Source organism: Balaenoptera physalus (assembly GCF_965194825.1).
Source record: "Balaenoptera physalus genome assembly, chromosome: 6".
Lineage (NCBI taxonomy): Eukaryota > Metazoa > Chordata > Mammalia > Artiodactyla > Balaenopteridae > Balaenoptera > Balaenoptera physalus.
In genome coordinates, this window is record NC_138885.1 from 3589542 (window position 1) to 3607097 (window position 17556).

Here is a 17556-nt window from a genome sequence, read left to right on the forward strand (position 1 = left end):
TAGCTAACTTTAAAAATTATACCAACTGAAGTACATTTACAGCTTTAAACTTGTCACAGCACTCCTGACATTTCATTTTCAAAAAAGCTTGAAAAGAAATGTGATAAGAGCCTCATGATGAGAAAACAGGCACAGAGATGTTAAGTAACTTCTCATGCAGCTGGGGGGTAGGAGACCCAGCACTAGAATCCAGGTCTCCTCAGCCTTCTGCCTTTCCCACTGGAGTCTCCTTTTAGTCCCCGAGCTGGAATACAAGCAAGGGGCAGCTCAAACCAGGCTCTCAGTGTAGGTCACTGCCTTCACACCCGATCTGCTCCTCCTTATGTTCTGACTGCAGCTTCACCATTTTCATCACCCAAACTGCATACAAGGGCCAAGGGTGCCAGATGGATTCTACCTTTGAAATATGGCCTGGCATCTCCATGTCTCTTCTGACCTTAATCCAGTTTAAAAACATCATGCTACCACACTGCTCTATAAAACACATCTCTGTCATCTCACTCTCCTGCTTACAAACTTAGAATGGCTACCCAACTATTTACAGAAAGAATTCCAAATTCTGTAAGCCAGTAACTAAGACCTTTCACCATTTGTTCCAAACCTGTCTTTTAAATCTTAACTTCCCGATACTGTATTTCACATACCCTGGTTCCACCCTAAGCCAACATACTGCTGCCATTCTTACCTATTCCTTTCACTCCTCTATAACTTTATTACATTATCCCTTTCATCTTTAAGGACCTGCTTCAAAAAAGCACCTCCACAATGAAGCCCTGCTTGAATTCCATAAGCCAATCTTTTCTGAATTCCCTAGCCTTTAATCTGAACCTCTCCTTGGACACTATTCTAGCCCTTATTATGATTACTAATGTACACGACTCATATCCCCCTATAGACAAGTGGTATGCTTATCTCATTTACTCAATCAACAAATATTTACATGAATACACACCATGTTCTAGGAACAGGGATACAGCAGTGAATACAACAGACCAAAACCCTGCCCTCATGGAGTTTACCTTCTGTTGGTAAATAAGGACACAATATTGGAAGGCGGTGACTGAACACTAACTGAACCAGGGTAGGTGGGACACCACACAGTATTTTTATACAATAGAAATATCCTGAAAAGTAGTGTAATTGTTTTTTATTATTATGTCTCCCTAATAGTAATAGCTACCACTTATTGAACGCCTACAGAGGCACTGCTCCTGGTGATTGATACACATTAATTCTAATCCACACAATAATGAGAAAAAGGTATCATTACCCCCACCTTGCAGGTAAAGAAACCAAACCTCTCTGAGGTTAAATCACATGTGGAGGATCACACAGAAAGTTAAACAGCCTGAAATGGAACCTAAGTGTCCACTGGACTCAACTTCTATATAGACTGCCCACATCATAATAAAACCTTAAGAGTTCTCAGTCTTTACTTCTACTTGGTTTCCACTGCTTTAATTTTTTCCAACCTCTCATTTGGCTAATTATTTCTAAAAGCAGTAGTTATAAATACTACAGGACCTAAATTTCCAACTCTATTTCCAACATTAGTTATAAATTAAAACTTTAACTTACATGTACGTTTAATATGGTCTCTCTTACGAAAACAAGGCTGGAAGAGGTTAGAGATGACTTATTCACTCTCATTTCCTCGTAAATAATACCCTTTATTCTCATTTAAAGTTCTAAGCCCTGGCAGAGTAGCTCCAGCCTGGAACGAAGAAAATACAGAAATAGGCAAAAGGAATGAATAGTTACTGAGTACTTTTAAAAATTTGACTACTACCCTCCATACTCGTTTTACTTACCAACTAACATATAACCAACTCAACCGATCATAACATACTGCTTCAACAGACAGCTTACTGGTATGAAACGAAGATCTCTATTACCTCACATTCACTGATAGTACTTTAACAAAAAATAAAAGTACTAACTGGACTCATGGTATATAGAGAATTTCTAAAAACAGAACTAAAGCACAGTCTATAGTAAATGAAATGAAAAATCTAGTAAAGAGATTCAAGAGACAAACACAAAACCAAAGGTATACTGAGTTTTGTTCAATTGTATGGAGAGGGAGAGAGGAATCTCTGAGTTTATAAAAGTTAGGAAATTAAACAAGCCATGTTCAAACCGTCACAGCGACATCTAAGGCTTGTTCAACTGTCAGTTAATATCTCCGCAGTAGCTGAAACAATCTTCTAACTCACAACAATAGGAAACTATCTTAATGAACTTAATGAACACGCGCCCCCGACAGGGCCAGGCCGGTTTCCGTGGGATTTACTGGCAATCCAACGCACGGTGGTATTCCTCGATGCAGGTTACGGGGGAAACCCCATCTCAGACCACGCGCGGCTCGGGGTCCCCAGGGAAAAGAAAGGCGCCCCTGAAGAGTCCTTCCCGGCCCAAGATGGGCAGGCTTGCCCCCAGTCCCTTCGCGCTTGCCTGAAAGGAAGAAAGTGGCGACCTCACCGCCGCTGGCCGGCCCGCCGCGCGCGCGGCTTGCCCTCCACTATCCGGCCCCGGTCACCTCCGCTCACACCCCCATACAGGCCGCACGAGCCACCCCCTCCAGAGCACGCGCGGCCACCGCCTTCGTCGCCGTCCAGTGGGAAGTGCGAGCATCCGGGGCTGCAGCCTTGCGCACCTCTTCCTCCATGGGGGAGCGCCCAGGGGAACCTGTCCCGACGACCTCCGGCTCCCACCGCTGCCACCAGGACCAAGGGGCACGGCCGAGAAGGACCTGGGCGCGGCAGAGTGACGCAAGAGAAGCCGCGCGCGCGCGCACTGCGGCGCGGCAAAGGCTCCGCCCCCGGCTCGCTTTCCGGTTGTGTTCCGGTCTGTTTTCCAAGTCCTGGTTGGCGGAGGGCGGCGGGGCGGGCCAAAGGGAGAAGGTTTAGGAGGCAGCGTTTTGCCACGTATTGTTGGGCAACCAAATGATCAAAGCCGAAGTACCTTGTACCGTGAATTCCCACGCGCGGTTAGCATGGGAAGCTGCATTTTAAGCGGTGTCCCTAAGAGCCCCCAGGGAAAGGTGCTCCAAGAGGGCAAGGGGTGGGACTAGAGTGAGGCCGGGAGACCGGGGCGGGTTTGGGGACGCGGAGGCGCGAGACCAAGTGATGGGGCCGGGGCGGGGCTCGGTTCAGGGTCAGGCCCTCTCTTCCCAAAAGTTAACTAACCGAATCGGGGAATAGATCAGTCCTTTGGGAGAGTTTGTGGTTTGGTAAAAGCCGGTCTCCCGACACTTGGAGCAGAGATTTATTTTTCATGAGATGCACAGGAAACCCACTGTTAAGCTGTCGTGCCTTGGCTCCTCCTGGAACGTGGCAAGTTCCTGGGACCCATCATCATGGTTTCCTCGAAAAAGGACAAAGAGAGAGGGCTCATTTATTAGAAACCGGGAAGCGCGACTAGCTACATCTACAGTGAGACCTGCTAATAATAGTACCTTTGTTACAGGTGCAAAAGTCCTCTGGGGATATTCTTCCAGTTTTTGACTAGATACAGAAACACTATTATACCAAATTTAAATCAGTTTGGGTGGGAATCTTTCTAAAATGAAGTCTGTGTTTATTTAGCCAGAAAATGCCAGATATAATTTGCTCCTTTCAAACTGGACTGTTAACGTTCTAGACTGCAAAGCCCCTGACCAGTCTGGTTTTGGTAACTATGCAGCTTCTAATTTAATCTGTAAGCTTGGCAAGCAGACAGATGTGCTTTTTAGAACTGGCTCCAGAGGAACTTTTTTGCTTACCTTTTTGGTCTCAGCTGAATTCTAGCTAGATGACATGGTCAAATTAGGAATTACATTGACTATTGATAGCTGGCAAGCTGGTCTCTGATGATGTGGTAGATTGATAAAAATGGCTCTGATTGTCTACTTATCCATGTGCCCACCCATTTTGCAGAGTGGCTTTGCAGTTCCACTCCAGCCTTGGCCTTGGCCTTGGCCTTGGGACTGTCTTTGGCCAAGAAAACGTGGTGGTTCCCAGCGTAAATCATGATGAGAAGAAGCCTGGACTAGTTTGCTGGAGAAGGAGACCAGGTGGAGCAGAGCAACTTGCAAAGCCACCTAGCTGACCCAGAGACCAGACATTGAGCCGAGCTGGTTGAGGTCCACAAAATTGTGCTGTTGACCCATAGACATACGAGAAAGAATAAAGGAATCTTGTATTAAGTCACTCTTTTTACATCTAGGAGGCATATGGCTGTAATGAAAGTAGCGGTTGGTTCATATGAACAAGAATGCTTAGAAATTATGTTGACTTAACCTAACAAATTTGCCTGCAGCTCTTTTCTGCCAGTATTCTGATCATCCCAGCGAAACCCTGCCTTACCTAATCATCCTTCTCTCATCATTGTAGCTCACAGACTCACCTCACATTCACTATCTGGACTCCCCGCACACCTGACACTTACTGTCATGTTGCACAGTGCATTATTTTTATAAGTATATATAATATTCCTTGCTAATTGTGATGCAAGCTCCTTAAATGCCCAGATAACTTCTCCAGCACATGATGTTGCACATCTTATATACCGGAAGCGTTCAAGCATTGATCGTAGATATTTTTAAACTTTTAAAAGTTGAATGCCTTTTCATACACTGCTGGTAGGATTGTAAAATGGTACAACCTCCTTGTAAAACAGTTTGGCAGTTTCTTAAAAAATTAAACATATAACAACCATATGACCCAGCTATTCAACTCCTGGGTATCTTTCCCGAGAGAAATGAAAGCATATACCATTAAAAGATATAATGTAAATGAATGTAATGTGAATGTAAATAAACATTCAATAGCGGCTTTATTTATAATAAAGAAAAAATAGAAACAATCCAAATGTCCATCAACAGATGAATGGATAAACAACTATGGTATGTCCATATAATGGAATACTACTGAGCAAAAAAAGGGAATGAACTATTGATACATGCTATAACATGGCAGAATGTCAAAATAATTATGAGAAGTGAAAGAAGCCAGACCAAAGAAAGAGTGTATACTAAATGATTACATTTATATAAAATTCTAGGAAATGGTTGGTAATATGTAGCAACAGAAAGCAGATGAATGGTTGGGAGTGGAGGGGGCAAGGAAGGCAGAGGGATTACAATGGAGTAAAAAAACTTTGAGAGTGATAGGTATGTTCACTGTTTTGCTCATGGTGATGCTTTCATCATATGACATACATCAAAACATTCCAAATTGTATATATATGTGCAGTATATTGCATGTCAAAGCAATTAAAACTGTTAAAATCTACTTTTTGTCATTCTTGTAGAAGTATAGGCAAGACTTCTTATTAAAATAGTATTTTTTAAAATCATGTATTAGTAAATCAAATTGTTTTCTCATGTATAAATTGTTCTCCAATTACTCTCCTCTGTTTTGGTTTTGTTACCAGATGCCAGCCAGAAACATGACAACAGCATTACAGATGTTTTTTTTCTTTAGCTCAACCCCCTATCAGTAAATCTGCCCTTTTTCCTTCCAAAGTGAATAGTGACATTCTCTAGCATTTTAAAAGTTTACTATTAGCCGTAGGTGATCTACACACGTAGTAGGGCATTTTCCAAAAATGTTGGAGCGAGAGGGGAGAGCTCTCTGAAAAAGACAGTAATAACTTGAAATAAATTTGGGTATAACACTAGGGATATTTATTAAAAGCCAGGAGTTGGCTTTTAATAATTGGCTCACTTGATGAAATGGTGAGTGAATCTGGTAGGCAGAATTATGGCCCCCCAAAGATGTCCACAGTCTTAATCCTCAGAACCTGTGACTATGTTACCTAACACGCAAAAGGGACTTTGCAGGTGTGATTAAGTTAAGGATCTTAAGATAATTCCGGATAGTCCAAGTGGGCCCAAAATAATCACAGGGGTCCTTGTAAGAGGGAAGCAGGAGTGTCAGAGTCAGAGAATGAGATATGACAATGGGAGAAAAGTCAGAGAAAGGCAACATTGTTGGCTTTGAAGATGGAGAAAGGGGAACAAGCCAAAGAATGTGCAAGCCCTCTAGAAACTGAAAAAGGTGGAGAAAAGACGCTCCCCTAGAGCCTCCACAAAGGAATGTAATTCTGCCGACACCTTGACTTTAGCCCAGGTAAACTTGTGTTGGACTTCTAACCCCCGCAGCTGTAAGATAATAAGTTTGTGTAGTTGTAAACCACAAAGTTTGTGGTAATGTGTCGGAGCAGCAATAGAAAACCAATACAGTGAATAAGCATGCCAAATTAGGGGAAGGAGGACACTGAGATCCTCCAGACATCTTCACCCAAAATAAAAAGATTCCATTTTATTAACAGATGACCTAGTTTGACCTTTCCTCCACCTTCCAGCCTGTTACCCCAGCTATTTTACATGGATTTGTGTTTGTTACTTGATTGGCATCTCTCCTATCTTGCTTGCCATGGTGCAATTCCAATCCCAATTCTTCCAAATTTCTTCAGCTGGAATTAATACCTCTCTTCTCTGAACTGCTAATATAGATAGAGGTATCTTTTAATTTCTCTTTATTTCTTGACTGTGCCTCAGCTCTCCAACACAAAAAGCCTTTTTGAAACTACCTACCATATGAGGTTCAAAATATGGTATGATTAACATTACATCAAAGATGCTGACAATGTCATGCCTAAGGGCCACCTGACAGGGACATGACTCATCAACAAAGGAAGTAAAGGGTCGGGAGCATGCCTGATTTTCTGTACTCCTCAGAACCAGATGCAGAGCTCAGGTTCAACAGTATTGTGCTTGGCTAGCAGCTACAACTAACAGTTTTGTTAATAGTAACCAACCCAGGCAGGTTTTTGTAGAATTTGGCACTTATACATTTCATGACCCCAAAAACCTGTGTGGAAAGCGTTATCCATAGAAACGTTTAGTGGTTTCTTAAAATGTTTGTTCCTGACTTCTATACAGGTATACTTTTTTTTTTTTTTTAATTTATTTATGGCTGTGTTGGGTCTTCGTTTCTGTGCGAGGGTTTTCTCTAGTTGCGGCAAGTGGGGGCCACTCTTCATCGCAGCGTGCGGGCCTCTCACTATTGCGGCCTCTCTTGTTGCAGAGCACAGGCTCCAGATGCGCAGGCTCAGTAGTTGTGGCTCACGGGCTTAGTTGCTCCGCGGCATGTGGGATCTTCCCAGACCAGGGGTCGAACCCGTGTCCCCTGCATCGGCAGGCAGATTCTCAACCACTGCGTCACCAGGGAAGCCCTATACAGGTATACGTTGATCAAAATGTGAGTCATCAAATCTTTTTGCATAGAGCCTAAGGAAAAATATTTCTGCTCAAATAAAATATTTTTTTTCATTTAATAAAATTACTTATAGGACACTAATAAAGATTAATGACAAGATTTCTCATGACACTTGGAGTATTAAAATGTGTTATGATTCTTATATTTTCCATGTGTTTAAAACATGTTATACACCTCAAAAACATGTCAAAGTTATTAAAATATAGCTGGTTTTCTTTAATACCATCATTTCATTATATCAGAAGGTAATCACTGGATGGTGAATCCTTCACACATCATGGATTTGCTCCCTAAGATATGCTCGGGTGGACATTTTCTACATTGTGATGGAGACCTGGGCTATTCGTTTCTACAAAGAAAATGGGAAGCATTTGATTGAGGAATTAGGATGATATGGAACCTGAGACCACACACGCATTTCATGTAAAGGGCAAAAAAGCAACGAGTGTTCAGCTAGAAATAAGTTATTTTATTTTAAAACACATACAGATTAATAAATATTATTGGAAAACTTAATAAATAGCATTTTTATTTACATAAGGCAATTACAACATGCTATGACTACTTCTATAAAGCAAAATGTAAGCAAGTCTTAGTCATTGACAAATGGGTGTGTGTGCTAATTGGAAGCTTCCCTGATACATTTACATGAAAAAAATGTTATGCAACCAATCAACATTTTACATTTTTTTATCTAGTCTTCTTCCTCTCTTTCACAATTATATTCCATTTTACGAGAAAGTAATAGTTATCATTTAAAAAGGCAAAAACACTCAGGAATGCTACTGAAAAACAGTACCCTTAAATTTTTCCAAACTGCAAAACACTGACATGGCAGGGGGGAGCAAATTATTATAGTCTGACAAATAAAATAAATATCCTGTACTTTTCAATGTGACCCTTTGGCACTAGTGGTTTGGGAGTTCCTGACATTTACCTGGTGTCAGGTAGTTCATGGTCAGGGTTGAGCTGCTTAGAAGCAGGAAGTTCAGCATCATTCATTACAAATTCAACGCCAACAGAATCAATCTGGTTCACAAGTCATTGATTCTTCTGCAGAACACAAACCTTTGCAGAATGTCAGAGAAGCTCATCACACCATCAGAATGTGATCTCTCAGTGCAGGTTTTTAAAGTCTCTGCTTAATTTCCATATTTTACAACAGAAAATATAAAACCCTGCCTTTTAAAACAAAAAAAGGAAAATTAAAGCTTCATGGAATCATGCAAACTTTACATCCAGTGCTTCCTTTGCTTACTCAGTGCTCGAAGCTGTGTGTCTACAGCATGGTCCTGAGCAGACAGGATGCATGGTGCATCGCTCCAAAGGAGTCCTGCACATGCGCTCTGGTCTGAGGCTACCAGCACAAACTAAACATGTGAGTGCTCTAACACAGATTTGGAGACCCATCCCACCGTTTAGAGGTAGAGAAACTGAGGCACAGAAAGGTTAAGTGACTCACCTATAGTTGCACAATTCAAGGAAAAACAGAACAGAACAAATAAATTCTCCCCGGCTCATGCACTGGGCCCTAGACTATGCTTTTTATCACATTGGGTACATTTGAAATAGATGTTTATTTACATGATCATTGTTCTACTGAATATCAACATTTCACTAGACAATATGTTTTTGATGTAACACAAAGTTACATTTTCTTAAAATATAATTCTTTGTTGCATTTAATAGCATGTGAGAAATGTGTACGAAAATAAATGAGTAAATATTGGGCCAAATTCTTGTTCCCATTCCTAAAATTCTTAATCTTTTCAAGTATACGATGGAGGTATAAGAATCTGGCCAGATGTGAAAAATCACCTTAAAATTCATCACCAGTTCAACTGTGAGGCGGAAGTGAGGAATACATATAGTTGAGGTATTTTATATAATAAACTGTTTTATGGTGTGACTGGTGTACAAACTGATCTTTTCTCTTCCTAACTCAAGCTAACAGACCTCTAGCTATGAATATGAGTAAAACATATGAAAAACTAACACAGACATGTCCTTGGGAGGAAGGTCAATGCTAAGGAGTTAATGTTACGTTTTTGGTCCCTGAGAAGGTGGAACACCAAGATTCCATCTAATCCTGCTTGACAGGATAACTACTTCCGTGGTGTCAGACACAGTAAGGACAACTTCTTCAGACCACTGAAGCCAATCAGACAGTCATGAACAGATCTAAACTAAAGCTTCTTCTCTTTCCAAGTTCCTACTCAGTCCCAGGAAGTCTAAGTCAGGATCAAGTAGGCATCAAAGAAGAGTGATGGGCATAGCTCTGTAGGCTGCTCTTCTGGGTTAGTGGAGCAGCTTAGAAAGGAGAGGTGTCATCTCCCAACAAGAATCAGGCAGCACGACAGTGGCCTGTGATCAACACCTCCGTCTCCGTGGACCCATCCACGCCTGTAGACAGTGCATCTTGAGCACTTTATGGATGTCTAGGAACTGGCCTCTAGAAGTGAGTGCAGTATTTACAGAGAGCTGAGCCATCGAGGAAGAAGGAAGGTGAGAGGTGACTGCATACTTCAACAGTGCTCTCTTCTATCAGACGTGACACCCAAAGAAAAACCCGAAGACCAATCTACTACAGCTGGAGTGAACCTCTGGAAATAAAACTGCATAAATCAAATTGGCTTGAGAAGTAGGACTTGAAAGAATATATCTTATTGCTGAACCAAGAGCAGCAAAGTGTATTTCACTAACTTTCTAATGTGAAAAGACCATAATGACATCTGAGTGATGATTCCCCCTGAAGGTCCAGCCGTGGGCAGTTCTTGCTGCCCATGTGACAGGGAGCAGACTGCCCTTCTCTCCGGATCCTTCTCTGCAGAGTTGGAGCAGTCCTGCAGAACAGCAAAACACCCAGGGTGGTCTTTGTGCTGGGTTTGGGTTAGAATCCTTAATAGGCCCTACACTTGATCACTGAGCAGAACAGGAAGCGATCTTTTTAAATGCAAAGATTCAGATGAGAAAACAAGGCATTGTCCAAGTAAGACAGGAGAGAAATGGCCTATTTAAGTATCTATCCAGACTAAGTCTGCAAGTTGTGATCACAAACATATGATTTTAGAGGAGGCTTGCTTTAATTGAAGATAAAACCCAAAGAATACCATAATAATGAAAATGTTTTATATGTATTTACTTTTGGAAAGACCAGTATAAGACCTATGCCCATTCTGGGCCCTACCCTTCAAAGCTTTTACTCTTTAAATATTTTTTTGTAATTCCAAATTATAAAAACATGAATTTGTAAAATAAATACTGTAAGTCAGATGTTAAACGCTCTATGTTAAACTTGAAAATTAGGCTGTTAGACTGCTGGTCATGTCAATTACTTCCAGGCTAGAGTCACACTTTTGGAATACAAGGGATGGTATGAACTGTGTTCCACTGGAAGGAAAGTTGTGTATCCTACGAAGGTAATTTGCTGAACAGATGTAAACTTGGGAGAGTCTAACTGTTGTGGGACTTATCACCTTCAAGAGGAGACAAACTATTAATACTTTGAGATTCTATTTTACTCTAAAAAAATCATAGGGAGATAATCCAGAAAATATCACCTCTAAGTATCTATGGAATAATCATGGATTAACTGTAATCAGGAACATCAATAGATGAATTTAAATAAACTAAGCTTCACATGTAAACTGTAAACAAAACAATGGTAATTTCCATATGACACATGGACTTTCTCACTATACTTGTATAGCCACATGTATTCTTTGAATATCTCATACTCCTTACCTAGAAACTATTTTTATGCCTAAAAGTATATTTATACTCCTGAATTATACTTTCAGAAAATTCAGTTCAATAAATTAAAGCCTGCATTCCTAAAAATACTGATGATAAAAAACAAACCTTCACGAGCTGAAAAAAAGAGTAATGGATTTTTTGAGCATTTATTAACTATCAGTTACTATAAGATTTTAAAAAATGTTTAAATATTCTTGCTGCTGTTAGTTCACAGATCACTTGACAACCCATGAGCATCACATGTACTTTTAATTCATAAAGGTGTTTTTTTCTCTATGTTAAACTAGCCTCATTTTATTTAGTCTCTTTGTTCAACACTTTAGGGAACTATTCCTTAGGTCTTTAGAAATGTTCTTTTTGTCTGAAAACACACTTTTTTTTTCCTATTGACATTCCTTAGTAATTTTAATTGGGTATTATTTAATTGGGTATCACCAAATCTACCTTACCCAATCCCATCTTTCAACTTGGCATAGCTTCCTATTTAGATAAAACAGTACACATGGGACTTCCCTGGTGGTCCAGTGGTTAAGACTCCAAGCTTCCACTGCAGCGGGCACTGGTTCCATCCCTGGTCAGGGAACTAAGATCCGTCGCGCCGCACGGTGCAGGGGTGGGAGAACCACTGCAAATGAAGTACATGATATCTTGATGAATAGCTGCATCACTCTGTGCTTTGTTCCCATTTAATACACATGCAAGGTTACTACAGATAGCCAAATGACCTCTTTGATCCAAATACTGGAATAATTAATGGCTATTTTGCATTTCAGAAGCTTGGGTGAGGAACTGTAGGGTGCTCTGCCATCTCAAACAACAGGCAGATGGCTAAAAATTGTTTTCATTTTTGCTAGAAATTCTTTTGAAAACTATGTGTGCTCCAGTTTGTAGAATATAGCCTAAGCTTAACTGTGTCCTTTAACTTGTTCCTGAATTACAGGGAACTCATATGTGCTATTGAACAGTTACTCTCTCATTTAACAGCCTTATTATCAAGTTAAATGATTTATTTCTTCTTAAAGGCTACAATGCTTGCTGAAAGAGAACATGGATATATGTAATACTGGATCCCAGTTACATTAGACTGAATGCAAATAAAGTACCTCATGCTACTTAGTCAATTGTCTTTAATTTGACCACAACTACATGCTGAAAGGGTCGATTCACTCCAATGTGCCCTTAGTCTTGACTCTCTTCCAGTGAATGAATATACTATAATTTCTAACTGCTTTGAATATTTATATTTTGAAGAGTGAAATATTAAAGTATAAACAAGGAGGCTGCATTATTCTAATCTAAGAGAACATACACACAGTAATAGTCAAATTAAGTGAATAGTTCAAGTAATAAAGGCACTGAAATTGATTTGAGCTATTGAAAATCATCCTGCAAATGGAACAGTATATCATTTCCATTCACTCTTCTCTCTCTGTTTGCAATTAAAATGTCTAGGAGTTGGGGGTAGGAGAGTCAACACATCAGAGGATTAAAACCAATTAAATGTATATACCTCTGATTTGGATCCAACACCTGAATGTTATACATGCTTAATGCAAAATAACAAAACTACAGACACATTTACTGTAGAGTCAGACTTCAAGACAACAATTTCTCCCATTTCCAAAGTAAGCTTCTAAGTAAGAATATCTGTTCCCCTGCAAAGACTAATCAGAAAAGGCCCATTCTATTTAAATAATGATGAAGTGTTTTAAAAGCAAAGAGTATTCATGAAAGCTTCCAGGTTAATGGCAATGAACATAAGATTCCTCTCATCAGAGAGAGATGACACCCAGGCAACCACTGAGCAGCTTCAGAGTACAGAAGGCTGGGCCCCCACCCCCAGTGCTGAGCAACGTATCCTCACTCTCCACCAGCCCATCCGTTAATATACAGGCAACTCCAACACCAGCGATGTACGGTCTCTTCTACTTCACAACAAATCAGGACCAGAAGCCACATCCATTTCCTGTTCCTCAAGCCATCCAACCCCCTGTTACATCCTAGTCTGTCTTCATATTAGATTTGTTCACCTCCCCAAGGTTGAAGTTGAACTCTTTGAACACCTGTATAAGGACAATCCCAACGGAGACGGTGGTGAACCCGCAGGCCATGCCCAGGAAGTCCACCAGACCCACGTTGCTCCACTCCCGGAAGAGGATGGCCGAGGCCAGCAAGACCAGTGTGGTGAACACAACGTAGTAGATGGCCCCAAACACAGAGGAGTCGAAGCACTCGAGGGCCTTGTTGATGTACCTGAACTGCACGATGATGCTGCAGCCAAGCACGGCCAGGAGCACCAGGCACAGGCAGAGGGCACGCTGACTAGATGGATTGTTGTGGAAGATGTCTTGGGCTGCCAGCCCAATGCCCTTAGTGGAAGGCACGGTGAAACTCCCCAGCAAGGAGCAGATGCTGATGTAGACCATGATGTTGGTGGGCCCGTGGGCCGGCGCGATCCAGAAGATAAGCAGCAGCAGCATCAGCAGCACGATGCACAGATAGCCCACAAACACTGGAAGAGAGAGGGCGCGCGGTGACCCGGGGGGCGGAGCAGCGCAGCCCTCGCCGTGCGCTCCGCCGCCCGCCCCCGCCACTGTCACCGGGACACCCTACCGCCCCGGATGTGCTCTACCACAGCCCCTGAGCTCGTTCCACAAAAGTTATTCCCATCCTCATTTTCACCATTAACACATTCACAGCGCCTATATATTACATGTCAGTAAGTAAGTCTTCTATTAGTAACATTTTTATAACAATAAAAGTCAACATGGATGCTTTGAGATTTTTCTTTTCGGCCACACTGCGCGGCACGCACAACTTCCCCTACCAGGGATCGAAGCCGTGCCCCCGCAGCAGAAGTGCAGAGTTCCAACCACTGGACTGTCAGGGAAGTCCCGAGAATTTTTTTAAAACCATTTCACAAGATGGTCAACTCAACAAACCCTAGGCAGAGAGGGCTCCTATGTGTGGGGTGGGAGAGAAAGAGAGTCACGTGGGGTCTCAAAGGACACGCAGGGAACCTGTAGGGGTGTTTCTGGCTGTTGCAGCGACCGGGGGCTGCACACAGTGGGCAGAGGCCAGGGGTCCTGGGATGTGTAGACGGTCCCACACAATGAAAAATCATCCTGTTCTCCTGACAACTTTGGAATGTCACCTTGGACAGGAAAGTGGAAAATGTTTATAATAATCAGGGCCTAGAACCTGGTTTATGTGTAAAACAGAGTAATTTGGCAAGGATTTAATAGACATTGAATTTTTCAGAACTTCAAGAGTTATTCTCCGTTTCAGAAGATCCCATTGTTGAGAGTTCCCTGGTGGTCTAGTGGTTAGGATTCCAGGCTTTCACTGCCGGGGCCCAGGTTCAATCCCTGGTCAGGGAACTGAGATCTGGCAGGCCACCTGGCACAGCCAAAAAAAAAAAAAAAAAAAAAGAGGATCCCATTGCTGATGGCAAAATCCTTAGTGTTTGAGTCAATAGCACAACACCTCCATGTCGGTCTGTTTTGCACCTGCCAGATTCGCAGCACACACGGTGTGGGGTCTGCTGGCTTTAATATGTCTTCTCCTATAGTTGTACCTGAGCATTCTATTTTGTTCCAAAGTACTGTTCTTAGGGCATTACGTTGTAATTTCCATGAATTTCATTCCCAGATTGTAAAGGGGGTGCCAGGCACTGGGCCTGAGGGCTGGGAACAGCCTGGACATGTGTATCAGCAAGCAGGTGGTGGGAGCCCCTCTTCCCCAAGGATAAGAAAAAGACTATGGAGCTCTGCTGCAGGGGAAGATTCAGGAAGACACTACAGCTGAAAGCTGCTTGGGAGCCTGACCTATAAACTGGGCAAGGGGTAGTGGAGCAGAGAGCAGCACGTGCAAACATAAAATACTGCCGAAGTGTGGGCTGTGTTTGTGGGAAAATCAGAAGTAGCCTGAATGCAAGTGCGCAGGCTTTATTTCAGAAAAAGCAGCTGGGCCTGAGTGCGCAGTAGTTTGGGCTTTCTCTCATCAGGGGGAAGGGGTGGTGGTGATTGCAGTTATGAAAAAAAAAAAGAAATTATGTCAAAAGTAGATACCAAAAAAAAAAAAAGTACAGGGCTCTGCAGGGGCTCTAAAGATGAATTAAATCAGACCTCGGCTCTCTGAGAGCTTCCCTTCAGAGGGAAGCATGGAGGCCTGGACGCATGGTGGTCCTGAGAGGGGCAGCCTGGGGCCGATCCCACAGAATGGGCGCCTCCTGCTGCACCACAGATGCAGGGCAGGGACGGCGTCCATGCACAAGGTCCGGGTCCCAGGAGGCAGCACAGGGGCCAGGGCAGCAGGGCAGCCCCGGGGGGCAGCAGCGGACAGTGGTGAGCAAAGAGGAGCCAAGGGCCTGGAGGACAGACCACAGCGGGGCGGAGGGTACAGCCCCAGCCGGGAAAACTGCGCCGGAGGTGGCAAGCTCTCTGGCACCATGGCTCTGAGTTACCTGGGTTGGTCAGCTTCTCCTCCAGCTCAGCCTGAGTGGTCACACTCTCAGATTTCGGGGAGTGGATAATCAGCACGACAGAACCCGCACAGCTTAGTAGACACCCCAACTTGCCCAAGATGTTGAGCTTTTCTTTCAGAAGGTAAGAAGCTAAAATGGACCTTCAATTTTAAAATAAGATATGATTAAATCAAACTATCTTGACCTGTTTCTTCTAACTGCAGATGTTATTAAAGCTACATCTTCTTTACAGTCACATTTTATTTTTAAATTAGTTTTTAAGTGTACAAAGATTAGGAATTTATTGAAGTTGCTATTTCAGTACAAATAGGATCTTCATGCCAATTCCATGCATAGCCAGTACATAATGATACTCTTAACTCATACCACTATATTATATTATTTCAGTAGATATGAAATATACCAGGGTAGAAAAATAAGTTTTATGATTGATCAAAAATAGAAATATTGCTTCCATATTTTTAAAAGTACACAGTCCAAAGAAACTATGTTAAGTAGGAAAGCAGGATATGAAAATCCTTAAAATAATTACAAGTAATTCATGATCAGAACACTTAAGTTAAAATAAATTAAGTGAGAAAATGCACAAATAAAAAAAAATCAAAATGCTAATAGTAACTGAATTATGGTAGAAAGAGTATGGGTGATTATTTTTCTCTTCTCTAATATGGAAACTTTTAAAATGTGGTCACATTACTTATTTAATGCAAAAAAAAAAGCTTCCTCATAAAACATCTGTAATCTTAAGACTGGTAACAGTGTTTCTTATTTCCCTGTATAACATCAGTATACAATTTGAATGGGGAAACCTGGGCTTTTTCTAAATCATGGGATTGGCCATTGTCAGTTTGCTGGTGTCCAAGCCAAAGGCACTCAGGGAACATGAACATCCACGGGGAGGGCACACCAGACCCAGATATCAATATATATACAGGACTATTTGCATTCATCCTCATTTCACAGATAAGGAAACCAAACCTCAGAAAGGATCAGCACTGAACCCAAGGCCACAAAGCTAACAAGAGGTGAAACCATGGAGAGGTCAAAGCTTCCATCTTTCCCTTACAGCACTTTGTGTCCCTGGCCCTGGACAGCCTGGTCCCCAAGGAGACCCAGCAGTGTAGCTGGGAAAATAAGCAACATCCCTGAAAGAAACCACACAGGATATAATAATACAGAACTGGACGTTAAATTGGGGGGCTCCACACAGCTGCACGGAGAGGCAGCAACAGAGGAGTGGGCGGCTCCGAGAATAAGAGGTGGGCTGGAGTCAGCCTGGGACAATGGGTGGGCCTATGCCGGGGGAGAGGGCTGCCAGGCATATGGAAGAAAGGGGCAGGGTAATCCTGCACGGCGAGGCCAACTCACCTCTTATTCCACTCTTGGTCTTACACCAGAGTACAAATTAAACAGCCCTGCTATAAAACAGAGTGTGTAACAACTTGAGGAATGCCAAGGCCAACAGATCAGGAAACAACTGCCATTGAAAAAGACAGTTTATTGCTCACAGTCTCCGAGCTGAGGGCCGTAGTGCCCTATGCAGGATGGCACAGGGAAGTGCTAGCGTTGGTCAGGAGGCGCTGGCGGGTTGCGGAGGGCTGTAGCAAGAGCCTTCACTTCACTGTGGTCTCTGGGGGAAGGGGTGTGTAAGGCAGTGCAAGCAGTTTAGGACTGGCCAGCGGGAAGAGCTCAGTGGCGCTTGGGCACGGGCTGTCCCTAGCTGTCTATGACTTGGTCCTGGGGGATCAGAGCAGGTGGGTAGTGGGCAGGAGTGTGAGAGTCCAAAAAAGGAGGTGGTTGGGGTGTGGGCTCTGGATCGGTTGGTTTAGATTTGAAACGCACGCCTGAGCAGGAGAACTCCTCCCGAGGAGAGAGGTGCGCGTGCCAAGGGACATGTGAGCCAAGGCAAGGTGACTCGGGACCGGACGGTCCAGAACGAGGCGTGTGCGGCATAGGCATGCAGGGCAGATGTTAGGGCATCCAGTTTAGAGACACTAGACACATGGTCAATAGAGTACCGTGTCATTTAAGGACACACCAGATAAAGAT

General features: G+C 42.7%; 1 protein-coding gene across 3 annotated transcripts in view; it reads right to left on the reverse strand.

Annotated features, from left to right (window-relative positions):
• Positions 1-7719: 7719 nt before the first annotated feature.
• Positions 7720-17556, reverse strand: part of NIPA1 (NIPA magnesium transporter 1) — a 41351-nt gene continuing 31514 nt past the window's right edge. For 2 of the 3 annotated variants that reach the window (XM_082465704.1, XM_082465705.1), the window contains 2 exons: positions 15487-15647; positions 12132-13533 (listed from right to left, as the gene is read on the reverse strand). In XM_082465704.1, coding sequence (XP_082321830.1) covers positions 13022-13533; positions 15487-15647 — 673 coding nt within the window. In that variant the 3' untranslated portion in view covers positions 12132-13021. Of the gene's footprint in view, positions 11647-12131; positions 13534-15486; positions 15648-17556 lie in introns of those variants that run through there. The other variant, XM_082465706.1, reaches the window with a different exon arrangement.